The 22,225-nt window shown below is 37.4% G+C and overlaps 1 protein-coding gene across 11 annotated transcripts in view; it reads left to right on the top strand.

The window, feature by feature from the left end:
• ADGRL2 (adhesion G protein-coupled receptor L2) overlaps positions 1–22,225 on the top strand; it is a 176,118-nt gene that overhangs the window by 98,900 nt on the left and 54,993 nt on the right. For all 11 annotated transcript variants that reach the window (XM_088060095.1, XM_088060098.1, XM_088060097.1 and 8 more), the window contains exon 3: positions 5,790–6,003. In XM_088060095.1, the coding sequence (XP_087916221.1) occupies positions 5,790–6,003 (214 nt within the window). The remainder of the gene's footprint in view (positions 1–5,789; positions 6,004–22,225) is intronic.

Here is a 22,225-nt window from a genome sequence, read left to right as displayed (position 1 = left end):
GTAATTGAAATATGAAATATCTGAGAAGCAGAATTCTAAAAACCAGTGTTAATCCTGCCTCACAGCTCACTTATTCAGTGAAGAAGTTGTCTGGCTTCAGTGTAATTTAAATGGTCAAGTCTGTTCCTTAGGACTCTGGTGCCTCTTTGTTAAAGTTCAAATAATGATATACTTTCATGTACCTTGTTTTGAGATAATCCCATTTTTATGAATGAGTCTTAAAAAATGAGGGAGATGTCTTTTACTAGAAAACAGTTTTCCTTTACTAAGAAATCCCTTTTCTCCTGATGTCCGCTCCATTCAGCAGCTTAATTGACAAGAAGCAGTATATACATAAAATAGCAGAGAATCCAGCTGTAGGAGGATATTTTTGGAATGATCACTTCCCGCCTAATTTGACCCCGAGTGAACAGTGGGGTTTTGTGTGCAGGGCTGCAGCACAGGCTGGCTGTGCACGGCTGCTGGGTTTCCCTGAAAGAGGAGCCGAGTGCTGTGAACTCCGGACCTCTGTGCACTGTCAGAAGCTCTTACTGTGCCAGTGTAATCTTTTAATAGGCATGCTTGCCAGAATGACTTTTTCCTTCAAAGATAGAATGAGAAAGCACAGTTGTCATTTAAATTGCTTCTGTCTTTTGTAGTAGTTGGTAGCGTTCTGTTGACCAGGATTGGATAATTTAAAAGCTGTTTAACAAAATAACATGCTTGTCTGTGTGAAATATATACGGTGCTGAGAGACGGGGAGAAAAGTCTCCCCTGACAGAGTTCACGGGATTCTTTAGAAACTGCAGGATGCTGAGACTTGTCTGAGGAATTACAAAAGCTTTGAGGCACCCATGTTGAGCATTTGCATGATTTTCAGATGGCGAAGTGTGTTCAGCTGTCTTCCTGCACCCTCCCATGTGTGCATGTGTGCACTTCAGTGGAGAGGAGAGGATTCTCAGCACAGTTTTCATTGGGCTTTACATTTGTTAAACATATATTATTGAAATGCTGCCCAGGACACATCACTTCATATTGTGTAGAACTTAAATCATCATGTTGCATGATATGGTAAAATAAAAGAGATTGTGAAAGAGACAACTGTAAACATTCTGTTTGAAAAGATGTGCTCTTTTCAAAAGACCTTTCTGTTACAGCCAAATAACACAAGAAGCAATATTTCCTTGCCCACAGAGACATATATATTTATTTCTGCAGAGATCTGTTTTGGATTCTCAGTTCTTCCAGTATCTTCATTCTTTGAAATAATTTTACACTTCCATGTTGACTTTCCCTGTGCTTTAAGTTTTAATCAAAGGTTCCTTGCTTCTGATGTCGAGTACTGATGTTAGCCTGTTTACATTCCACTGTTTTTCCTCTGTATTCGGTGAACATTCAAATGTGGTGGTGCCTTTTTGCTTTTATCTACCAAACTTAGCATACTCTCTTACTGTTGACAGCTCAAAAAGATGGTATGCTGGTGGGCAGGATGCTGTGAATAATTAACTTTTCTTTGCACTTTGACAAATTTAGGTTATCTTCGTAAAGACAAATAGTTTCTCTGAAGGAACCAAGACAGTGGATAAGGCTTTGCAAACTTAAATTTTTTTTAGCCAAATTTGAATTTCCCACATTTCTGAAACATGATTCTGAGTTACAGTTCTTTCATAGAACTTGTACTTTTCATTTCATAGACTAAAGTATCAGAGGAGAGATTTTGATTGTGATTTTTCTTTTCAGTTTTTCTTTCTATATGGATTGATCAATAAAGCATTAAAGAATGTATATTGCAACTAAACATCCCCTCTGCCTTTTTTTCTTAGAAATGCAATTTCACAAATGCAGTTTATCTGCTTCTTTTAATAAAGAGTCTGCACCAAACTAATTTTGTGAGCAGAAAAAAATGTGCAGGAAACATATGTTTGCCAGGAAGCTTTTCTATAATCAAAATGGTCAGATGGACAGGAACAATGGTTTTTTTCTCATTAGGTGTTAATCTTCTTTCATTAAAAAAAATAATTAAAATTGGCATGAAGCACTGATTAATATACACAAGCATGAGTGAATCAGAGACAGCATATGTTGCGTTAGGTAATGGACGCTTATTTGAGTTAATGTTTAGGTTGTGCTGGAGATCCCAGCCCAGGCACCAGAAAGGCCTTTGCAATCGGGGAGCATTTTGGGCGGCAGACAGCAGGAGCGGTGTCATCCAGGGCACAGTTTGCCTTGAAGCAATTAGCAGGAAGAGGAGGAATGTTGATTTCAGCTGCCGGAGGACAGCCAAACAAAATAGGTTTGTTTGAGGTAAGGTAAGGCAAGCAGCAGGTTTAATACTGGTTGGTTAAGAAAATACAGTATTGGGAATACTCATTCGGAATTGCATTGGAGATACAAAGTTCCTGGTGACAACAGTAATTATTGACAGAGCCACATACTTATGTCTTAAAAAGCCTGGAATGATGCTGAAGCATTCAGATGCCGGTTGTTCACACTTCCATCGTGTGGCAGTGCATCTGTTTATCGGGAATTATCTCTTGAATGTAAATGAATTTCAGTCCTAAGTCATTGCACCTGTTGCCAAGAGGTATTTATTCCAATCACTTGCCTAAAGCACAGGGAGTTATTGCTTGACGTTTTATAGCTCCAAAAAAAAGCTGTCGTTTCAAAATCATTTGTTCAGAGAGGAGAAAATGGAGCAAAACAGTTCATTTTACCCTAAGCACTGCTATTTGGCAGTATTCACATTTGCACGGCACAAAGCTGCAATATTGATTTTTCGCTTACAGGGCCTCCCACAAGTTCTTTCTTCGATTGTCAGGATTGCAAGATGGATTGAATTACACTTGCTTGTTGATACACTTATTTTTTCTTTGGTGATAGGAAAAAATTACAAATAAAGCTTCAGCATAAAGATCATAGCAGCTCTGCGAGTGGACTTTGAATTTATTTATTTTATTTAGTTAAAATTCTTACTGCACCACAGAGATTCCTTAGAGCAGCATTCCCACCTACCTCACGCTGCATTATTTTGCTTTACTGCTTGCTGCTTTTGCAATGTAACAGCTACATTGCAATCTCAGGTGTGTCCTCTGTTGCCTACAAAGTGATCTAACCTTGCTCTAATATTTTTAATGTTTTTCCTAATACACAACTTCTTGCAGATGCCTACAAGGGGAAAAACTGCAGGATAAAACACATTCATAGTCATTATAGCAGTTGCCATAGATGATGAAGTAAGATTTGCAGGTTGCTGATCTCTCTGTAGCAAAACTGCAGATGTCTTGTGTTTGAATTCTGAGTGTTTCCTAGCAGAAGTGGAGCCTGTGCTGCAGGATCCACAGTAGGGGTCAGTGCTGGTCACAGGGAGCTGTGTGTGGATTTGTCAGCCCTGGGTCCATAACTATCCTGAGCTGCTGCTGCACATGAAGCCACTGACACCTCAACAGCTGTACTCCATGCCTCTGGTGCAAATACTTCTTTGGACAGCTGTAGGTGCAGTTCCCCTTCTTGCTGATGGAAATTCAAAGTTTGGGAGGACTCCCCCAGCCAGGCCATGGTGGTGATGCAGGCCACGGAATCCCTGCTGAGTGCAGGAGATACAGGCACCCTTGCTGCCAGCTGGAGGGATGAGCTTCCTGGGGGTGGCATTAGATTTGGCAGGAGGATGTAGGAATGGCAGGGACTAGCAGCATTATATTTGGTCCCACCATGGCTGTTGTGATGGTAATTACTCAAAGGAGTTTCTGTATTCATGTGTGGTGAGGACCCTGCATGTACCCCTCCCAGTGCCCTTTTCACACCCTCACTGAGCTGTGAGTGACTTCTGGCTTCATTGTATTAATTTGCTGCATGGGAGGAACATGCAGGGTATTAATGTGATGGATTTGTGTTTTAGCTCTTTCCAGCTTCCAGCCCATGACCCCTTAGCAAGCCTGTAATAATAGTGTTTGTTACTGCTCGTGGTATGTGCAGCTAAACTGAGGGCCAGGAGTGAATCTGAGTTGGAACTTGATGCTTTACAGAGCGCTATGGCTCCTTCCCTTATTAACTAGAGCTGAAACATACTGGCATAGTAACAGTACTGGTTTCCTGCAGGACATGGTTCCACAAAATATAAAGACAGACCTGCTGACTGGGCTCTGGCCAACTGTTCTCCTTGTGGCTGGGCAAGTTCATGCCCAGTCAAAAACCTGGTCCTGGCCCTCTGGGAACCTCATCAGTTGCCTGCAGTAGAGGGAGGTGAGGGTCAGAGCAGCCCCTGGCCTCAGTTCACTGCACAAGTTGTACAAAAGCTGGTGTTGGTGCAAGGGGAGGGCAGGGATGTGCAGGCAGAGCAGGGGTGGATGGGAAGATGGGCTCTGGCTGCCAGGGAGCCACATCCTTGTACTTGCGTGATCATTATTAAAAAACTTTTGCCATCTTAACAGATAATCATCTGCAAAGAGTAGGAGTTTAAATCCACAGAATTCAACAGAAAAAGTGATAGTCTCTGATTCATGGGAAAATTTACTATCAAGGTGCTATCTCAAGCTGTTCTTGATTTTCTAAGGTACTTGCTTTCTTGCTTCTTCCAATACATAATGCTTTTAAAGAGAAGTTTATTTTCTTCGTTTTCAAAAACCACAGAGCTCCAGCTTTCCATACTTAGCAGCTATTTCACTTTGCTGTCACAATTGGTCTCCAACAGCCTGCACAGAAATATTAATGGCCTTGTGTTACTGTATTATGAAGGCATTTTTAAAAAATAGGAAATTCTCCTGAAAATTTAGGATTTACTGTTTTAGAGAAATAGGTTTTTAACACCACCATATTACCCAGCTTGTCTCCCAAAAGTCACACAATTTTGTAAGAAACAGAAATACTGTTTAATAATAATCCATCAGTAACTGTGTACAAGAAATTGTAGTATGCAGATAGTTTTAGTCTGATGTAATATATTCTTTTCCATTAAGAAATGTCTTTAAAAGACTACACATCTGGATGAATAGCTGAACCTTGTTTTGTTTCTGTATACTGCTTAATTGCAGAAGTTACATATTTTTAGGAATCCTATTAAGCAGAAAAAACATGTTAATATTAAAATTCTGTGAAACGTGTCATTTTTGCGAGAGATGGGGAGATTTTATGCAGTATACATCTGTGATTTGTGGTACTGATAATTTCTGTATTTGTTTCAAAATCCTATCTATGTAGTTTAACTTATGTAAAAGACACAGTAATGAGCACTGGAGTTCAACTAGGTGAATTGTCAGTGTGTATATTGGCTCATGTCCATGCTGAGGTCACAAAATAGCTAAGCAAAAGTAACCGGCTCTTCCTGGAGAAAGGTAGACACAAAGTAAGAAAGACTAATGAAGTTGGAAGTTGGATCTATGGCTTTGGGATTTTTTGTGGTTGTATTGTTGTCTTTTTTAAAATCACTTCTGCAAATCCTGCCTGCTCTGCTGCTTCCCGATTCCAGACACAGCCTGTCTGACTGTGCCCAAGGAGTGGAGACAGAAGTGGAGAGAAAAGAGGTGGAAACTGGAACGTGCAGTGTAGCCATGCAGACAGGCACCACTGTCTGCCCTGCCCAGGATTAGAGGCAGTGAAAAGGAATTTCCTCTTTTCCCAGATTAAGGACACAGCAGCCATGGTGTAGGGATGTGACAGTTCCGTGAAAGATGCCTCACTTAACATGGTACCAGGTCAAACTGCGTAAAGGTGCACTTCCTTTAGCACATGACTTAGTGCTTAAGTGGCAGAGAAAGAACAGTCCAATCCAATATCCTTTAGGCTCAACCCTATTTTGTCCTTGTTTTGTTCTCAAGGTTTCAGCCGAGCAGCACTACCATTTGGTTTGGTGAGGAGGGAGCTCTCCTGCGAAGGCTACTCCATCGACCTGCGGTGTCCAGGCAGCGATGTTATCATGATAGAAAGCGCTAACTATGGACGGACAGACGACAAGATCTGTGATGCTGACCCTTTCCAGATGGAGAACACAGAATGCTTCCTTCCAGACGCCTACAAAATTATGACACAAAGGTAAAAATACACATGTCGTGCTGAGGACTAAAGAGGAAAAATGCTTGCATTAATACAGAGAGAGGTATATGCTGTAAGAAATGTTGAGTTATAATTGCCACTTTGCTATTCAGGAGTATTGTTTCTATCTAATAATATTTAAAGGAAATAAAAACTACCAGTTGCAATTAGAGGTTTTGGGTTTTTTTAGTTCTGTAAACAAACGTTAAAAAGCAGTAAGATAACTTCAAGGAGAATGAAACAATTCAGTTATTTGGAGATTCCCTATCTCCTTGTCTTTCAGGAGGTCAAACAGCCCTGAGGATATTTCCAAATGGCTGCTGTATTTTTCAGTAAATGCAGTAAATCCCTGCCTATTCCTAACAGTAGTTCCCTCCCATGAAAAATGTCAGGATGATTACATGCCAGGATGATTATATGTCATTATATATGTGTATATGAGCATACATGTGCATATAACCACAAGTTAGTGACAGCACTTGATATTCAGAGAAGACAGAAGAACCAACCAAGAATCATAAAATCATTTAGGTTGAAAAGGACTTTTAAGATAATTGAATCCAACCATTAGCCTGGTGCTGCCAATTCCACCTCTAAATCATGTCCCCAGCTGCCAATAAGAGTATTTTTATTACAAATAGAAATTACAAAATTCAGATACACAGAAAGTCCTGTGCTAAAGGCCATGTACAGGCACCTACCGCTGACAGTTGTGGAAATGTCAGCACAAATCAGTCACTGGCATTGCTACTGGCTTAAAATAAAAGCCTGAATGAGTTCCGGATTGGTTGGAAGTTTTCTTCCCAGTGTCTTTTTCCTAGGGTGAGGAATCTGAACAAAAAGAGGATGGGAATAATCTGGAATTTTTCTAGTGCATATACACAGATGTGTCAAATGAAATATGCAAGTTGTCCTGCCTTCTGTGCTCCATTAACTTTGTTCTGATAGAACATGGTAACACTTAGTAACATAGCCACCTCTTAAAAATAGTCTTTCATTTTGATTTACCGATTCACTTGAGTTGTCATGGGTGGGACTCTTACAATTTTTCATCATTTATATGTGAATATGCAGATGTTCTGTGGTCAAATATTTGGTCTGCATCTCAGACTTTAATTTCAAATGCTGGAGGTAATCTGAAGATATCAGGTCTTTTATTTCTTGTTCTGTGTTGAACCTATGTGTTGTGATCAGTAAGGGAAAGGCTCCATTGCTACACTCTTAAAAAGGTAATATAACTTCTTTAAATCATGTTTGAATTATCTTCTTGTGGTTCTAATTCTTAGTTGTTAATTAGATCAAGCCAAATTTCCATTGAGACTGGAGCAGCAGTGTCATCATCCTCTAATCTGTCAACTCCCTTTGAAACCACCTTCAATTGCTTTTGTAAATGTAGTGCCGCTCTGTAGACTTCCTTGTTGTGTAAAATGCATGTTGTGTTTTGATCAAAGTCTTCCTTATGTTCACTGCAAATATACAGATTAGGGTAGTCAGAGATAAATATAGAGGCACAATCTTGCTTGAAGTGACATCAGACTGTTAGTGAAAAGCTGAAATTTCAATCTTTCAGTTAATCAGCTGTAAATTTCTGATAGCAAAGTGTATTTTTGAACTTCCCCCGTCTTCTACTCTTATGCTTTGTTCAACATTAAAATAAAGTTGTGATCACATGTAGGACATTGGTTTATAGATTATCTATGCTCAAAGACTTTTTCATTTTAGTTCTCTTTTTTTTTGTCTGAACAAATGGCAAAGATCATTTGACACTTTGCTTTCTATTTTTGTCTGACATTTATAGCAATTTGGAAGTTTGCTTTCATGGTTTTCTTTCTTAGATCCTGTCATTAAGTAGAAAAGATGTCTCTTGTCTTGCTTAATCTTTTCCAAAATTGCTCAATTTGTTCTATATTGTAAGCAGAGAAGAATGTTGCAATTTTTTTATGCAATATAAAAAGTTCTTATATCTCATTTATTTATAACTGCATTGGTGATTGTAATTTTTTGTTGTCTCAGGCAAATTGTTGTTTGATACTCAGCATGTGTCCTTGACCTGATATATACAAGTAATACCTCACTTGTATTTTGATGGCAGCAATTGAATTGAAAAATCTAACCTGAAGGACTATCAGGTTAATTTCTTTTCTTTTTTATTTAATTGTTTAGAACTTCTGATGACAGTGAAATCTTTTCTTATCTACATTTAGAAAAAAGCAGCAATAGTTTCTATATTTCTACCTAAAATATTGCAGTGTTTACTTTTAAGGACCATTTTGTAATCACTTCAGTCAACCATGCTAGCACTGCATTTGACCACTCAATTCAGTTTAGATGTACAGTTAAATGTAGTTCCACAGCAATTATTAAGTACTCATTATTCATTTGCAACATTAATCCACAGCTTTTGCACAGCAACTACATTTACTGCAATTACAAGGTGAAAACACTAGCTTAATGAGATCAATACTGTGAAATCTGAAGACTGAAAAATAAGATGAGGTTTCCAGTTTAACACAAAGCTGTGTAATCACGTGCCCTGCTCCCCTTCCAGAGAATATGAGATAGTAGCACACAGACCATGCCAGTGTCCACTGATGCATCAGCTCCTCTTTCTCAGAAGAGCTGCTACTTAATCTTTTTTACCTCACCCCATTCTTTCTTTTCAACAGTTCTCAAAAGATTTTTAACTTCATGCGTTCCTAGGAAGCCTGACTAGAACACGAATGACTTCATTGCTTTGCTTTTACCTTTGTTAAGTAGTTATTAAATTTTTAGTCAATGATTGAAATTACATCCCAATTATTCCAGAATAAAGTCTTTCAGATGTATTTAGATTCTATGTAAACTTCAGGCTGGCATGGTTGAAATTAAAGCTTTGAAGAAAGAGACTAGACCTTTAGAAAATCCTTCTCCTCTTTCACACTTCTCTGATAATTAACCCCAGCGTTTGCATACCGTCAAGTTTGAGAGATTCTACCACATGCTGCAGTTCAGCACAGAAATAAGCTAATTTCTGGAATATTTGGTGAGCAAGTAGCGTAAATGAGTGGCAGAGGACCAAAGTTTCAGGCACATTTTAGTTCTTAAAATAGTCAAACTCCTCTGTGCTCTGCTGTCCTTTAACAGGGACAAATCTCCTCTGTTTCCTTTTCATTTAAAAAGAAATTAAATGAACAGGGAAGCAAAAGATGCAAAGCAGCCTGAGGAAATTGCTTTAGGTGTTTGCTCATAAAGTGTTTTTGTGTGGCTGTAGCAGAAACTGTCATGAAACTATGAAGTTGATAAGGCTAATACTACTTTTTATAGGCACAGCAGAGATTTGAAAATTAACAGCACAAAATTTTTGTATGACCCCGTGTTATCCATTTCCGTGGCAAGCGGATTGCAGGAGGATCTTGTGAGCTCTGTTCAAACCACCTGGGTGTTTATGAGCATTTTCTGTCTCCAGTGTCTCCTGTGGTCTGGACCATAGGTTTTTGTTGGACAATCACTGAGCATTACCTAGATACTGCACAGAGCTTGGGGGTCTGTTTTGCTAGCTTGAAAGAATAACAGATATGTAATAGATATTTCTAAAGATGTACTTAAATATATTTCAAATCAAAGCTCTCTTCTGTACATAATTTTAAAGCAGAATAATAAGATGCGAAGATGGATTCTTGCATGCTGGGACTATTCTTTTTGAATCACAATTGGGGGTTGTTTAGTAGGAATCATTTTTCCTAGTCCTAAATTTTTTGTTTAGGAGAAGTTCAGGGTTATTTGTTGTCATGATTGAATAATGATCTTTGTCATTCTGGGACAATGCATTAGATTTTTTTTTTTTTTAATTGAGTGTGTATTTAAATATATACTTGGATGGTGTGGCAGATAATAATTTGAAATAATATAATTTTAAATCTTGATAAACTCCATATTTAAAAAAATGGGTCTGTTCCAATCTGTACACCTTATTTTTTAAGCAATTGTAGTTATAACTATTGGGGCTAGTAGAGAATTAGTATTTTGTATTTAAAGAAAACGAAGTCTATTCACTCGGAATCTATGGAATCACTCACATAGATGTAAAATTTGAATTTTTACTTTTCACAGCCAAATTAATGTTAAGTTCAGAAAGAAAACACTGTTTCCTTTGTAATACAGGCTAAAATACCTTGAATTTTAAATAGGAACTGTATGTTCTCTGATCTGATACTGAAAGTATTGTTGTAAACACTGAAAATAAGAAAATTCAAAATGTTTAAACTTCTTTTGCAGACCATGTAAACATCCACATTGAAAGAAAGTAGTTGGGATATTCAGTTTATTTTGGATCTGATTTTTGATCTGCAATGGAAAGGCAGTTATATTAGTACTACACTGAAATAGCCTTTAAATTCTATTTTCACCTAAAATCTGTACTGTGGCTTTTGTGAACTTTATTTCTTTGCTAAGCATACTTATTTGGTATAATTTTGCTTTCTAAATATGCACAAACAAAGCAAACCTCATTTTCCATAGGTAAGTTTAAACATTAAACATAAAAATATGTCACGTATAACAGATGAACTTAGGCAATTGTAATTTTTTTTTTTTAGATACTCTTCCCTTTTAAAACATTGCTGCAGAAAAGTAGAAGGATTAAAAAAGGAATAAATCCTCTTCAGCAGTGCTTGTTTTTTCTGTTGCATCTATCCTGTCCTATCTATAGCACAAGCAGCACATGTACCTTCAATTACCATGTCTATCATGACACCAGTGACGAGTTCATGCCTTGGTTTTTGTTACCATGATCTTCTCTCACATGGCAGTGTTCCTAACCTGTTACGTCCATCATCCCTCTGTGAGACAGCTGCACTTCAGCAGAGGCTTTTCAGAATGTGAGCAACACGCCCCTGCCCCGCTGGGTGACCGAGGGAAAGCTGAAGGAAGCAGCATATCCACTCCTTCTCCCATGACTCATTTTTTCTTAATCCATCCCATGGGAGATCGGAAGACTGGAGGTGTTCATTCTTTTCCATCTATTCACACGTCCAAGAAATAGGTCATATATTGGAGAAATCCTATATATAAATGAGACATTTTTGAAAGAAAATGAAGTAAGTTCCATTCCAAAGAAGGCTCATCTCTCAAGCCCTCTTTCCTGTTGCTGCTTGTCAGGTCTGCAGAGAAAGCACTGTCACAGCGTATTAGTGTCCTTTCAAATGGAAACGAGTTTGGTCTGTTCCGTAATGTGAGTGGATAAAGAAAATCTTGCACTGGACTTCAGGCTTGGGTGGACACTGGGTAAAATCTATAACTGATGAATCTCATTCATTGCAGCAAAAAGGTGTAGTCGAAAGGAAACTTGGCATGGGGTGCTTTGCTGGTAGAATGCAGAACCTTCAGACCTGAATTCCGGCCTGCGCAAGATTTCCAAAGAGAACCATTTCAGAGCCTCTTTCAAAAAGAGTTCCCTCAGACAGGGCCCAGGGTTGATTCAGTGTTTAAACTGCAGCACATTTCAGATTGGCCTTTCTTGGTATGACTTACAGCCTTTTTCACGGGCTGGATTTTATCCTTTGCCATTTGGAGCTGCCTGTAATTGAGGTAATGGCACACTGCACTTCAGGGGTCTGCCAGGCTTAGGCAAGGGCTCTGCTGACCCCTGCTGCTATCCTTGCTTTCCTTGCTATCCTTGCTGCTTTTACCTCGCTTTTCCTTCTGCAGCCGAAGGTTGCCTCCCTTTGCTAAAGATACTATCCAGTGAAAAGTGTTTTTGAATAAGAGGTACACCTTGCCTTTTTCTGCTTTCTGCATGGCTGTCCTTTTTATGTCAGAGAAATCCCAGTGCTGATGACAGGGTAGCACCGGCTGTTGTGGATCGGGCATGTTCTTGGAATTTGCACACATCAGAAGTTCTGTTGTACTGATGCTGATCTCACGAACGAGGGCCTTTTGCTTTGGCATGCCAGCACTTTCTGTTCCAGCTTGCTTACAACTGCTTCACAAAACATTTACCATACAACATTATCAACATTATGTCTTTTTCCTTAAGCACCCTTTTAAAATGAAGACTTCTATTAATCTGAAATAGGTCTTAGTACAGCACTCAACCCTGTGACTCTTTTCATGTAGCAGAAGCTTAAAATGCTCTTTATTGTGAAACTAAGCGTTTCACAATACCAAGTCATGGCCAGATTGATTTTTGTTTTGCTTTCTATGTGTTAGTCACAAGACTTAGTTATGACTCAAATACAAAGAAAAAAGCAGAAATACGTGTAGACTGTTTACATGAGCAAGGCGTAATCACAGAGCCTAGAAGGTTCCTGAAACACACCTCAATCCTTGGTGTTATTACAGCAGAAAACAGTAATATTCGTGACTGAGAAGAACCTTTTCTGGCATTGTGTATTTTCACTATCATTAATTCTTAATATGAAAGTAGTAGGTCTAGTTTTACTCATTAAAAATAGGGGGTTTTATTAATGGGGTTGCTCTGTCATGGCATTACTAAGTAAATTAAATATAAATCCTCATATTATGAGGTTCTTAGCAGTCAGGTGAGGGGAAATAGCTGTCAGTGGTACTTGATCATCATTTTGCAGTGTGTTCTATTTTAATTTCCTGCAGAAGAAATTTTACTACACACGTGCAAACACGTGACACATGGGCACATGGCTGTAGTCACGACATTGGACAGGCTACAAAAGAAACAACAAAAGGAACGTTCATACCAACTAATTACATTTAAAATTTAGATTTAGTTTACTTCAAAAAATATGGGATTCATTATTTTACTAGGGTGTAGCTTGATATTCTATTTAGCATTTTCATATCTTATATTCAAGTAGTTTTCTGCCTTTATTATTGTCGAAACCACAATCAAATTCTTCTTAAGTCAGCGTATCTCTTATCTGGCAGGATCATATATACACACTCATCAGTCTTTCCTTGCTATTCATGGGGTAAAAATAAATGTAACTATACATATATATACATAAAATTTTAAGTACTATATGCTGTTGCTTGTGTATTTGAGCATCATATAAAATACGTGCTTCAGCCTGTGATTTTCTTGTGGGTTTTTTTTTCTGCTTGCTGAAATGGGCTTTACTAGGTGTGCACACTGTTTAGCTCAGTTAATCACGTACTATATGTTTTGGGTATGTAATTACCTCTCTTAGTAATTTGCTGTTTTTTTAAGAACTTGACTGAGACAACATTGCTTAACCTTCAGCACTTTTCAGTTGAATTTTGTGTCCTCTTGAATGAGTTTGCATGAATTTTACATGGTTTTCATATTTCTAGTCTAGCCAATATAAGTTCCTGGTTCAGTTACAGTCAGAACTTTATTATTAAAAAGTTCTGATTTACTTATATATTGCTGCACCAAATTTAGTTCATATAGCATAATAATGTAATAGTTGAAGCCTATTAATTCCTCCCACCCCAGTAAAACCTCTATAATACTTAGCCAAAACAGCTACATTATCTGATAAGTTGATTTAGGACTTTATACATGTGTTCATATAGCCATTTATCTCAACCCTTTCTGAGGAGACCTTTATTAAGCTCTGATGACTGCTGAATATGAAATGTAACCAAGATTATTTTTTTATTCAAATATAATTTAAATATTCATCAAAGAGGAGTTATGCTTGAAACTGACAGAGACTATTAACATCAAAAAATATAATTAACTGCACTGGGTATCATGAAGCAGAGTTAGCCAAATAGCCGAGAGGTCTAATTGCTCTAGAGTCTGAGAAGCAATAGTTTTATTTTATACTGTTACTGTGGAATTAATAGTGATGTGGTTTCCTATGCGAGGCAATTAAAAGCTGCCTGTTAAGGTTCATTGCACTATAGGAAATCTGTGGAATATCACTTAGTAAACAGAACTGACATGGAAAATGTACATGAAGATGGGCAGAGCAGAGTATAGATCATAAATTACGACATTAATATGAATTAAATATATGTAAGTAAATTATGAGTACTTTCTAGTGTTAAAAGTCAGCAGTAGTCATGAAAGTGAAAAGTTTTCATTAGTAACACAAAGGAAATAGAACTTAAGGATTATTACAGTGAAGATGTTTAATTCAGAGGAAAGAAATAAAAGACTAACATGGGTTTAAAAATTAAAAACTATATACGGAGTAGTATAGAAATTAGCAGATCTCATATTCTGTTAATTTCCTTCTGCTACAGAATAATCTCCTACTTGCAATAAAAAGAACCTTCTGACCTTTGTGGATCAATTAAGCTTTTAGTTGTATTTAACAAGAAAAATCTTCTTTATTGAATCCCACAGATTCTGCCTGTGCCCAAGGTATACATTCTAAAAAGGGGTGGCCATATTCATGATATTTTGACATTAATGAGTTTCTGAAATGGAAGAGTTTAAGGATCAAAGATACAAGCAATGGTGGTATTTTACAACATTTATTTTTTTTCCTCTGTAATAATAAAATTGCGATTTAATTGCTTAATAAATGGACCATGATTACTGAAAGACATAGATAATTTCCCTCTTTCCATTTATTTCTCCATATTGCAGAACAATAATTAGCAAAAATACTACTGTCACAAATGAAAGAAGTTTTTATTTTTTTTTCCTTTGTGTAATAACTGTGAATGAAAGGAGTTTGCATGTGAGTCCTTTAGTCTAGTATGACACTCAGCTTCTGTGGTTTTTAAGAAGCAATCTCAACAACCAATGTCATACTGGTAAAATAATATCACACAAAGAATTCAACTAGAATTCCTGCTTTATATAAAGATTGGCTGCCTGTTTCATACATTATTTATCAGGCTTACCCTGTTTATATCAGTGACATAAGAGTGTGTGCTACTTTCTCAGAAGAGCACTGTCTTTGCCGCTTCACAGCACAGTGCCTTGTACTCCCAGGCTTGCACATGGTGTTAGCAGATATTTAAAGCACTTCAGCTTAACATTTTATAGGTCATGATGAACTGAGCCTATAAAACAAGTTACTGCAATGAAGTTAATGCAGTCTTAAGAGTGTTACATAGACTGAATACTCCATATTCAGGATATTTTTAGCCCGCTGTAGACATATCAATGGGAAGGAAAGGTTCTTAGCACGAGGAATTTTTTTCCATGTCAACCTGATTTACAATACACTTGCAGTACAGAAGCTTTACTACAAGTTTACTACTGAAAGCCATTTTTTCAGGTTTACCCGGTAATACAGTATTGATAGGAACCTTTGAATTTCAAATTGTTCTACACACACACACACACACACACACACACACACACACACACTCGCATACACATGCAAAACAGAAAAAAAAGAGAGGAAATGAGGCAGAAAAATCATTTCATTGGGCAAGCTTCTCTGACCAAAGTCATGCACTTTGAACAACTTGGAGGAAGAAGCTTACTCCTCAGTGACACCAACCTGTGTGTTTTATCTGTGTACTTTGCTGTTGTAGGTGCAAAGGCATCTATATTCCTTTCTTAGTAGTAATCTGTGATCTTAAACCTTACTGTTCATTGCTTCTCAGATACCTTGCTTCTTGTGATATATATCTATATAATGAAGGAGCAATTTGGAAATGTATTTAATACACACCTTTTTGCAGCACTGTAAAATTGTTTTGCCATAACTCAAGAGTTTGTGCTCTGTCTATTAAATACTTTCTTTTAGGCTGAATTGTAAGTGTAGCAATAACTTGGCAGTTCTGAACCCATAATCTTTCCCTGTTTACTGAATTTATTACAGACATTGAGTTCAACTGTACTGTTACACTCTTGAAACTGTAGGTGTTTTCTCATCTAGGATGTAGCAGCAGTGATATTGCTTTCAGTATATTATTCTGGTGCCAGCATCACTGGTGGGTATGAAAAATATAATTTACTTTGTGCATTTAGCTTTCTTGGATAATTTTGCTGCCTTTGTGACAGAGATACAGCAAAAGAACACCTCCTGGAGTCCCATTTAAAACAGGAGCACTTTGGGTAATGTACTGTAGACAGAACACATATGAGTTAGAGCTCACTTATCGTGAATGCCATCAGCAGTGCCTTGTTGCTTTCTTATCAGCCACTTCCTGCTGTCAGCCCAGTGCTTATTTCAATAGTAAAGGATTTGCATCAAATGTAACACAGTATTACGTATGGCTAACGTGCAGTTTTTAATTGTGCAGGCACATGAGACTCCTTCAGTGGTAGACAGTTCCATAAAAGGTTTAGATCATGAATATTTTTAACACAATTAAAGATTATCTGTGCATTGACAAAGTGAAGCCAGTGAATTTTCTGCTGTATGTTTTACAGTGGTGAGTGAATCTGCTCGGTTTGTGCCAAAAACAGCTGCAGAATAGACAGGATTTTTGCAGATGTGGGAACAAGCAAACTGAAGCAGTCCCCTAAACTTCATTGCGCTCAAAACTGGAAGTTCCAGGAACCAGAGAGTGCACAGTTCAAATCAGTAACTTAATCCCTTAACTTCAGATTGCAAAGAAAAAGTGGGATTGTGCTTTCCAAATTAGCACAGCATACTTTTGCAAGGGAAGTTCTATACCTGGAAGCCCTGCAAGCTTTCCAGATGATAATTAGATCCAGACATCACTGTGGGTAATGAATAACAGTGCTTTTGTGACAGGCACTCCTCTCAGAAGAAAAGAAAGTACTTGTAGTGAGGACTCTCAGACACATTTTAATAGGAAATGACACCACTGTTACAAAGTTGATTAAAGATCTACCAAGGGACAGCACTTCTGGAAAAAATCAGCAGATGAAATGAGAAAAGTTGTAATTTTATTATTAGTTATCAGTTACATATGCATAACTTTAAGACCATGAAATCTGCAGTAAAAATTATGAGAAAAAGGACTGTACCTTCTTGCTAGAAGATTACACTTTTATAAATCTCTTAAAATAACCAAATTGTCTTTTGCCTCTTGCTCAGCATTTGTCTCTGAGTTCTGTTGAGCTGTGTAAATGAGTCACTCTGCAGCCTATAGAGTTGGTGGATATGCAGCAGTGGGCACATGGCCTCTGTTGATGAAAATGATAACCCAAAAAGGGGATATTCCCCAAGGCAAGTTTACAAAAAACAATTTATTCTTTTTCACCCTGTAAAACTCATCTTACATGCAGGATCTCTTGCATTATTACAAACTCTAATCCTCTGAGTGGGTAATTAACGGACCAGAAAAGCCATTTGTGGAAAGAAAGAGCCATAAGGGTGAAAAATATTTCTCTGCTGAATGATCTTTAAGGAGTAAATAATTACAAGAGTGAGAGGTTTGGGATGACCAATCTAAATCTGAACATAATTAGGATGAACACAGTTTGAAAATTGAAGCAGTTGGCATGTGCAACAATTCTCATTTCAGAAGACTAATTAAATATTTAAAAGCCCAAAACCCCTCACTATTCACAGAAAAATAACCTGCCACAAAAGGGTCTGTAACTTTGCAGATAATTAGGAAGGGTTATAGGGGAAAAATCACGGATCAGCTCCAAGGTTCTGCAAGGTCACATCTTATTATGGTGTACCTTTTATATGGGCTGATAACAAGATCTTGTTAATTTAATCTAAGTAGGGCATCCCATAGCGATTTTCCATTTCCCTTGTTAAAAATGTGATCATTTTTCCATATGCCGACTGCAATAGGTGAACAGTTTTATAAATAATTTCTCCTAAATGATACAGGCTGTAATATTTTTAATTATTCAAGGTGAATGCATGTGTTAAAGTTGAGTTAGGGTCACACCCACTGCATGCCCCACGTGAAGTTGTCCTCAGCCTGCTTGTTGCGCAGGGAACCCAAAGGACTCTATGGAGTCTGCTTGTCTCAGTGGCCAATTCTGTAAATGACTAAATCCTAATTTTCTGTTAGAGGCAAAATAATTTGCTGTTGAATATGCATTTCTGTAAGCAGAAGAGCTGTGTTAAACTCAGGAGACCTGTAGCGAATCAAACTGAATTTGCGATGCACAGATCTGGAGGTCTAGTGGAAGTGTGAGCACTGAAAGTGTATGAAGGCTCCTGTTTCAAAAGTTGCAGTAACGAATCATACCTGTCATCTTAAATACCTTATTTTAGTAATTAAAGTGGGTGATTGTTAAAAGTGTATTTCAGATCTGTGCAAATTAACGTGAAGGATAAGGCTACATGTTTTTAATATTGTAATTCTCCAAGTTACTCATTTAATAATGACTCAGAAGTGGTCTTAAGTTACATAACTACAGTATGAATATGCTGCATGCCAAGTTATGGATAAAAAAGATCAGCCATGCTGCAAAAAAAAAAAAAAAAGAATTCTAAAGGGTTTTTACTCTTATCCTATACTCTCTGCCTGGTAGTCTCTTCTCCTGCAACTCTGTTGCAGTGTTATTCCTAGGGATCAGACACTGTGCTTCAGGATTTTCTCTTGGATTTTCTGTAGCTCTGCTCTAGCACTGTGCCTCTGAAATAAATGCCCCTTCGTAAAGCTCTGGGTTTATTTAAAGCCCCACGTTTCTCCCCTGAAACCTGCTCAACACATGAGGCATGATGCTGCACTCGTGCTCTCCGGTGTGAATAATCTGTGCAAATTGCTCAGATACGACGATGCTGCACTACTAAAGTTTTCATTAGTAAGTAAGCATAGCTGCAGGCTATTTATTTTGTCTACATGGTGAAACATTTAATTGGATCTTTTGAACTTATTACTTTTCAGCTGTGTGGATCTGCTTGGCTTAGTTGATGTTCTGAGATGTACACTGCCTGTAATCCCATGCTGCAGCTTGCTTGCAAAGATGCATGCACGTAAATAATATGACAATTATTATGATTATGAAAATTACTGCATTTCCATTTCTTATTCCCCAGGTGGGGTTGCATTAGAAACATTTTCTCTAAAGAACAGGTCTCTTCTGCTTCATACTGTTATGGGGTTTGGGTTTGCACCTATGCAGATCTCACCTGGAGATTCTTCCATTTACTTTGCACACCTCATTGCATCTTCAATATTTAGTTTTACTGTCCTTGATTTACAGGCATCTCCTCACAAACTCTGATTGGTCTAGTAGGCCTTTGGTATATGCAGTAGAAAATGGCAGAGACAGAAAAGCGGGATTATAAAAGCACCTAAAAATACCAAGAGAAAGCAGGAGTTACGTATTCCACCGGAATCCACTTTTTTTTCCTTTTTCATTTTTTTTTCCTTTCTCTGTTTTATCTGATGCTCCAGTTTCAGGTTAATGATAACCCCATAATAATAGCATTTACACCAATAAGAAAAGTATTAGAACAAGGATGAACTGTAACAAGAAAAACTATTTCTGATAGCTTAGATGTAAGTGAGAAGATTCCTCATTTTAACAGTGACTGCTTTGAACTTAGAGACATGAATACTAAAAGGCAAATGGATCATAACTAACTGTATTAAAGTTGTAAGAAGAGGTTGAATGCAAGATGTATAGTTAAATTACTTTGCCATGCAAGTCTGATAAGCATTTGTTGATAGTGAATCAGACTGGGTAATTCTAAGAAAAGGCCTATGGGAGTTGCATATTTTATGCTGTGTTTTATTGTCTATTTGGAGTTTTTATGCTTAATGCATACCCTTAGACTCCCACAAGATTACATTGTATAAAGAAAGCACAATTAAATATTATTACATTTTTTTATTGGGCAAATGAAAACAGGGCTATGGTGCACCTTCTCCTACAATATTAATTATACACTATTTAATTTCCTTATATGTATTTACTTAGTAATTAGAAAGATTCAACAAATCATCAATATTATATTTTGAAAGGAAACAAAAGGAAAAAACATCCTTTTTTTTTTCTTCGCCCCAAATATTTTTTGTCCATATCCCCCAGATTTGTTACTGTAATGGTCACATTGCCAGGTGCACAGAAAATCCCAGGGCTGGTTCATGAATTTTCAAACCAAGCTGTAGGATGCCTCACTGTCATGGGTGAATCACCAATACCTAGACACAACTCTTATGGCCAAATTCTGCAATCACACCTGCTCATGTATCTCCTTTTTTCTTTTAGATAACAAAAACTACCAAGCACAGCTCACTAAATCCATTTCCTTTTTGAGCTCAGTAAAATAGCTGCTATTTCCTTTTTGAATGCTCATTCCCCTGTAATAGTTTTGGGGCTTCTAACTTAAAAAAATAATTTTTAGAAAACCTTACAAATGAACAAGCACCGTTGTCATTGTGTCTTCCTGGGTTTTAACAGGCCAGTCCCAGGATTCTGTATCTATCCTCAGGGGCATGTGGCTCTGTAGGATGTGTGTGCTCACTCATCCTGCATGGGAAGGCTAGTGCTTGAGCACTGTGGAAACAGCAGTGACGGATGGCCAATTCTCCTTCACATCCAGGCTTTATAGGAAGGCTGGATTTTCTCAGCAGGTCTTTTTTCGAGGCTTTGGTTAGGCTTAAATTGCTAACTCATTAGGTCTCAGTACATAATAATGTACAGCTTGTGAGGTTAATTTGAAACTCAGAATTTAAATACATTCCTTTAAATTTATCTGCTGCGGCATGTCTTTGTGCATACTTATGTATCAAAACACCCCTAAAATAAAATCTCTGTTGTCTATTTTATATATAAGTTTTTTAATAAAACATAGCCTTTAAGTAATATCTGACGCCTTCATACATGTTTAACTTTGCATTTAATGACAGGAGCGCAGGTTTAGTGAATATGCATCCAAAAGCAAAGCCACATCTCACGTGGCAGTTGCTAGACCATTAGGAATACAGCTGTAAAGACAGCTACTTACTCTGGGTAATGAGGTTCTGGAATTTTTCAACGTAAGTCATCACACAAAGTGCATTCATCCCATATTCCCATATCTCTTCACTCAGACTGCAGCTCAGCCAGGGTGAATAAGGAACAAGGAGACCATATGGAGTATGTGGTGCTACAGCTCCGAGTTTACGTGCCTCAAGTGGTGTCTAAGCAGGTTGCTGCAGGCGATATGCAGGAACATGCCATCATGCTGGCTTTTAAGTATTTAATCAATATGCTGAAAGAGAAATATCATCAGAGCTGACTTGAAAGTTTCAAAACATACCAAGATAGCTTTTTTAATGTATCAACAAAGTTATTAAAAATTAATTTTATGTACTAGATGTGGTCTTATATTGTATCTTTTTTTTTTTTATTTAATAGTGAATTACACGTGACTGATGCGTTTGCATTCCACCCTACTTAAGGAAACACTGCATTCACAGAAATACAGCATTAGGAATACCCAAAATTATTTTGATAGGTTTTTTCTGGCTATACATTAATCCATATCGTGTTCAAAATAGCATGATGTTTCTTTTATGTTACTGTCTTTGTAAAAGTTGTGTATGCAAAACAAAAGCATTCAAAGGATAAATTGCAATGTGGACATTATTTCACATATACCTTGTTTTTGCAAACTGCAAGAACCACTTGTAGAGGATTTGTTTGTATCTTTCTGTGTCAGATGGGACTTGCCCACAAAGATGACCTCTTCCCTCAGTCAGTTGGTTTGATTCATGTACTGCTAATATCTTTCCAGAATCTGTTTCTCAGATCCCAGTGCTTCAATTTCTGGTCTAGTCACGATACACTGTGTTTTTCATTTTAATGCTGAAGTATTTGTTCAAGTCCATAGATTGTGCGTTTTTAATCTTCCTTAGAACAATGGTGAATAATGGCCCTTGGCAGGAGATAATGAAATTTTCCTAATTTATATTTTCAAGCAGAAACTTCAATTGAAAATGGCATCCTATGGCCTGCAGACATAGCTTTAGTGCAAGTTTCAGGGGAGCTGTAATAATAATGCAGTGCCAGCAGTGACGAGGCATGATAGGACAGTGAAGAAGCAATTTAAGAAAGAAAAGAGAATGTACCAAAGCTTTATTGTAGCATATCTAATGATCTGCTGAAGATTCCCAATAGCTTTAGGAGCATGACAGGAGAAACTAATGTTATCTTGCCAAAACAGAAGCCCCTGCTTAATCAGCAGAACAAGATTATTGATTAAAACACCTCGCACAATAGATTGCACATAGAATCTCATCTCCATACATTGCACATGAAAAAGTGCAATAATCAGCATAAGGTAATAATAATAATAATAATAATAATAATAATAATAATAAAAAGCAAAAGCAGTTTGTTGGGAATTGTACAAGTCAAGATTAGAGTGGAAATACAAACAAATTATCATGGAAAATACAGCTGTCCTCATAGCTGAGCAGATAGGATGGATGCAGCAGGGACAGAGGTACATCATGAGCA

The sequence above is a fragment of the Pseudopodoces humilis genome, chromosome 10 (genome assembly GCF_049639895.1).
Source record: "Pseudopodoces humilis isolate 2021_Gansu_Grassland_sample_001 chromosome 10, ASM4963989v1, whole genome shotgun sequence".
Taxonomy (NCBI): Eukaryota; Metazoa; Chordata; class Aves; order Passeriformes; family Paridae; genus Pseudopodoces; species Pseudopodoces humilis.
Note: the sequence above shows the minus strand (reverse complement) of the source record. Positions and strands in the feature narration are given on the sequence as shown.